Below are 3,414 nucleotides of genomic sequence, written 5' to 3' on the forward strand. Positions count from 1 at the left end.
CAAAATTCACGAGTCAATTTCAAGTCATCAAGTAATCGGTGTCGATAAAAATCACTGTATCTTGTCTGTGTTCGGATTGTTTGCGAAATGCTGGTGTAACCTGTGAGAGCGACCAATTATTCAATGATCGTGTGTTTTACTGAGCCTCCGTTGTTTTCTCACAAATAAATTAGCCGCAAACGAGGTGATCGAAGCTTACACCTTACGTCGTCGTAAACTAGTATAGTAAAGTAATTTAATGGCAAAATGTATATTTCTGTTGTCTGTCCTTACCTTAACCCAATCCTCTTATTTTATTGAAATTGAATTCGCATATAGTCCTCAACCATTGGCGCAGGGTCGAATTGCATCATATCAATATGTAAATGGGTAATGTATTGCATCTTATCAATTATTTCTCTATTCATTATTTTGGCTGGTAACTATAAACTGAGGCGATGCAATTACTTTTTGTTTAGCAGTTCTACGTATATGTGAGCGATACAGCGGCTTCTTGCGTGTATATTTCACTATATATTCGTTGTTCCTTGATTCAGAATCAATGACCACTCAATCTGGATTTCAGACAGCTAGCAAAATGCAATGACGTAATCATGCCTCATACTTCGAAAAGGCAACTTGACTTGAATTGTCACTTGACTCGTGACTTGACTTGACTTGACTTGACTTGACTCGACTTGACTCGAATCACCTCGAAAAATCGAGTGACTTGACTTGACTCGAGTCACCTTCAAAAATCGATTGACTTGACTTGACTCGACTCAAAATGTGCAATGACTCGAAATGACTCGTGACTCGAAGGTAGTGACTTGATCCCAACACTGGGGCCTTGGAGTCGACCTTCGTCAAAATACATCAGCCCAAGCTTTGTCTATCAAAGGAGTTCGTGTACCATCTTAAAATAGTGCATTAAACGCTGTCCAATTTGACATCTCATTTCATGCTGGTGACGTCATATTTTGTGATACGATTGTTGATATACAATGTTCTTTCCAATTCTTCACTAGTTGCTGACGATTACCCTTGACGAGTGTCAGCCGGAAATATTCGGGTTCATTTCAATATAAATATACTATTCAATTGTATATTTAAGTTCTGCACCTCCAAGAAGCTCTTTAAAACAACTTGTGTCGCTTCGCAGTCGCAATATTGATTTCAGGCCACGCGCGGATGCATTCGAAATTTTATAGCACTTTGAGATGTTGAGCCGGAAGGAAACGGAATGGCTATCGATCTCAAACTGCGAATGCTCTATCTGAAAGCTTATATTTGCTGATGAATGCTTTTGTCTTTAGTAGCCACACCTTTCAGTTAGTGAAAAGCCGGCGACAAAACTTAATGATATCGTACCATGCCGTTCAAATTCCAAGGCAAGAGTTATCACGTGAGTTCTAAAAGATGGGGCGTGCTTCTGCTGAGTTGCTGGATTTTGTTTATGGACATGCTGTGCTTCTGTTTCTTCTCGTTTATCAACGACATCACATCATGGTATTTCCATACCACACCAACAGTCACGGATTGGTTGGCTTCGACTCATCTCATCGGCAGAGTGATTGGCGGTATTGGAATATGCTTGACCGGTCGCCTGGGAGTGCGTAAGATTGCAGTGTGTGGTTCTGCACTAAATGCGGTGGCATCCATTCTGATATCGCTAGGAGTATTTTTCAATTTATTTCCGATCGCTATTGCTGGAGCGTTGGTGAACGGTGTCTCGTCGGGTATTCTGTTAACTATGATGCAGTTGATCACAGTGACCTGGTTTCCACCGGAAGAAAATGGAACAGCCACTTCGGCTCCTTGGGTGGCTAGACGGGTTTCTTTGCTGATTTCGAATATTATCTCTACGAAAGCCATGGGCTCTTCTATTTTCGATAATTCTATAGCCATTTCAACATTAAAAGATGGAGCTGACAGAGAGTTCAGAGCAACGTTCAAACGGACGTATGTCATCGTATTCGGAGTGTTTAGTGCGCTTTCACTGTTGTGTTCCGTTGTTTCACGGATATACATCACAGACGAGCCGCCAGTGTTTGAAATCAATGGCGAATGTTCTGAGGAACGTATTGATGACAGCACTTCGCTTCTTGAACTTCAGAAGACTACGAATCTGCAAACAGCGCTTCGTGAACTGATTAATGTGTTCCGAAATCAGTCACTGATATTAATATTTGTGCTGGTTGCTTTTATTTCATCGGATGCCACTCTGGGCATAATCCTGATATCGTCGGTAGTCGAGACTAAATTCCGGCTCGAAAACGACCAATCCGTAGGCATAATTTCCGCTGCCGGTATAATAATAGGTTCCCTTGGCTCTGTGGTAACCGGCCAAATTCTCGATAAATTCCGGAAACCAAGAGTCACTTATATCTGTCTCGCCATTTTGTTATCGGCGTCTCTTGCGTCGTTTGCAGTGTCTCTCCGTTTGCATAACCTGCCCGGTGTCTACGCCACATATCTTTTAATGTCAGTGCCCAGAGACGCCTTGTTAGTATGTATTGTCCACCGCATAGCATCGGTCGTGTCGGATCAATCGCATTCGGTCCAGATCAAAGTATTTAGTATTGCTACCGTGTCGGCTGCGATTAGCTTAGCGCTAAGCACTATCGTTATCCGAGCTATAATGACTCATGTAAGCACTTCCTTGGCCGTACTATTTCCGTTACCTTTTCTATTGCTTTCTATCGGCTGTTATGTATATTTTTGGTCGACATTGCAAAATAGTACTCGCTTATGACTTGTGAATTGTGATATTATTCATCAGTCTGGTACACACACGGTACCAAACTAATTCTACCCAGACCTAGACAACTAAACAGTTGTCAAGTAGACTAAATAGAGCAAAATGTGTAATGTTTCTATGCTCTAATGGCAATCTGATCATATTTCTAGAGTTCCTGATAATGTTGCAGGTGAGATGTGTCGTGCGAAAATCGCCAAGCTTTGTGTACAGAGATTTGACATTCTTATGCTTACGAGAAAGAATATTGGTTTGGTTTGAACTGAACTTCATTTTTGTTGTATTTTTTACTGTCTCGGAAGTTATTTCAATTTACAAGCTAATCCAGTAATTCTTATTGTAATCTATTTTGGAAAAGTTGAATATTTTAAATGGTTGTGCAGTAGGGCTCTTCAAAAATGACTTTTTTCCTCAAATCATACTGGCTACTTGATAAAATTGTTAGGTTACCTAATTAAAGCCTACACACAAAATTTGGTTCATCTCCAGCCAGTAACCGCTTTGCTACAGGACAAGAAAGTTTCTATTTCTTATATAAAAATAAACAATAAAAAATTTGAAAATTTTCTATTCACCCCATGAAAGTGTTAGGCTGTCTATAGAAACGATGCTCACCAAATTTGGTTCAATTCCAACCAGTGGAAGCGGAGTTGTAGCCGTCGAAAAATTTGAATTTG

At 40.5% G+C, this 3,414-nt stretch overlaps 1 protein-coding gene across 1 annotated transcript; it reads left to right on the forward strand.

Moving 5' to 3' along the window:
* The first annotated feature begins 885 nt into the window (after positions 1-885).
* LOC145451028 (choline/ethanolamine transporter FLVCR2-like) lies at positions 886-3,004 on the forward strand. Its single transcript, XM_080329514.1, has one exon. The coding sequence runs from the start codon at positions 1,352-1,354 to the stop codon at positions 2,732-2,734; it is 1,383 nt and encodes a 460-aa protein (XP_080185640.1). The 5' UTR covers positions 886-1,351; the 3' UTR covers positions 2,735-3,004.
* The last annotated feature ends 410 nt before the right edge of the window (positions 3,005-3,414 follow it).

The sequence above is a fragment of the Botryllus schlosseri genome, chromosome 11 (assembly GCF_051294905.1).
Source record: "Botryllus schlosseri isolate E-star chromosome 11, Bs_hap1, whole genome shotgun sequence".
Lineage (NCBI taxonomy): Eukaryota > Metazoa > Chordata > Ascidiacea > Stolidobranchia > Styelidae > Botryllus > Botryllus schlosseri.

Coding starts and splice junctions, on each gene's coding strand:
- LOC145451028 (XM_080329514.1), top strand. CDS start 1,352: ATGCCGTTCAAATTCCAAGGCAAGAGTTATCACGTGAGTTCTAAAAGA.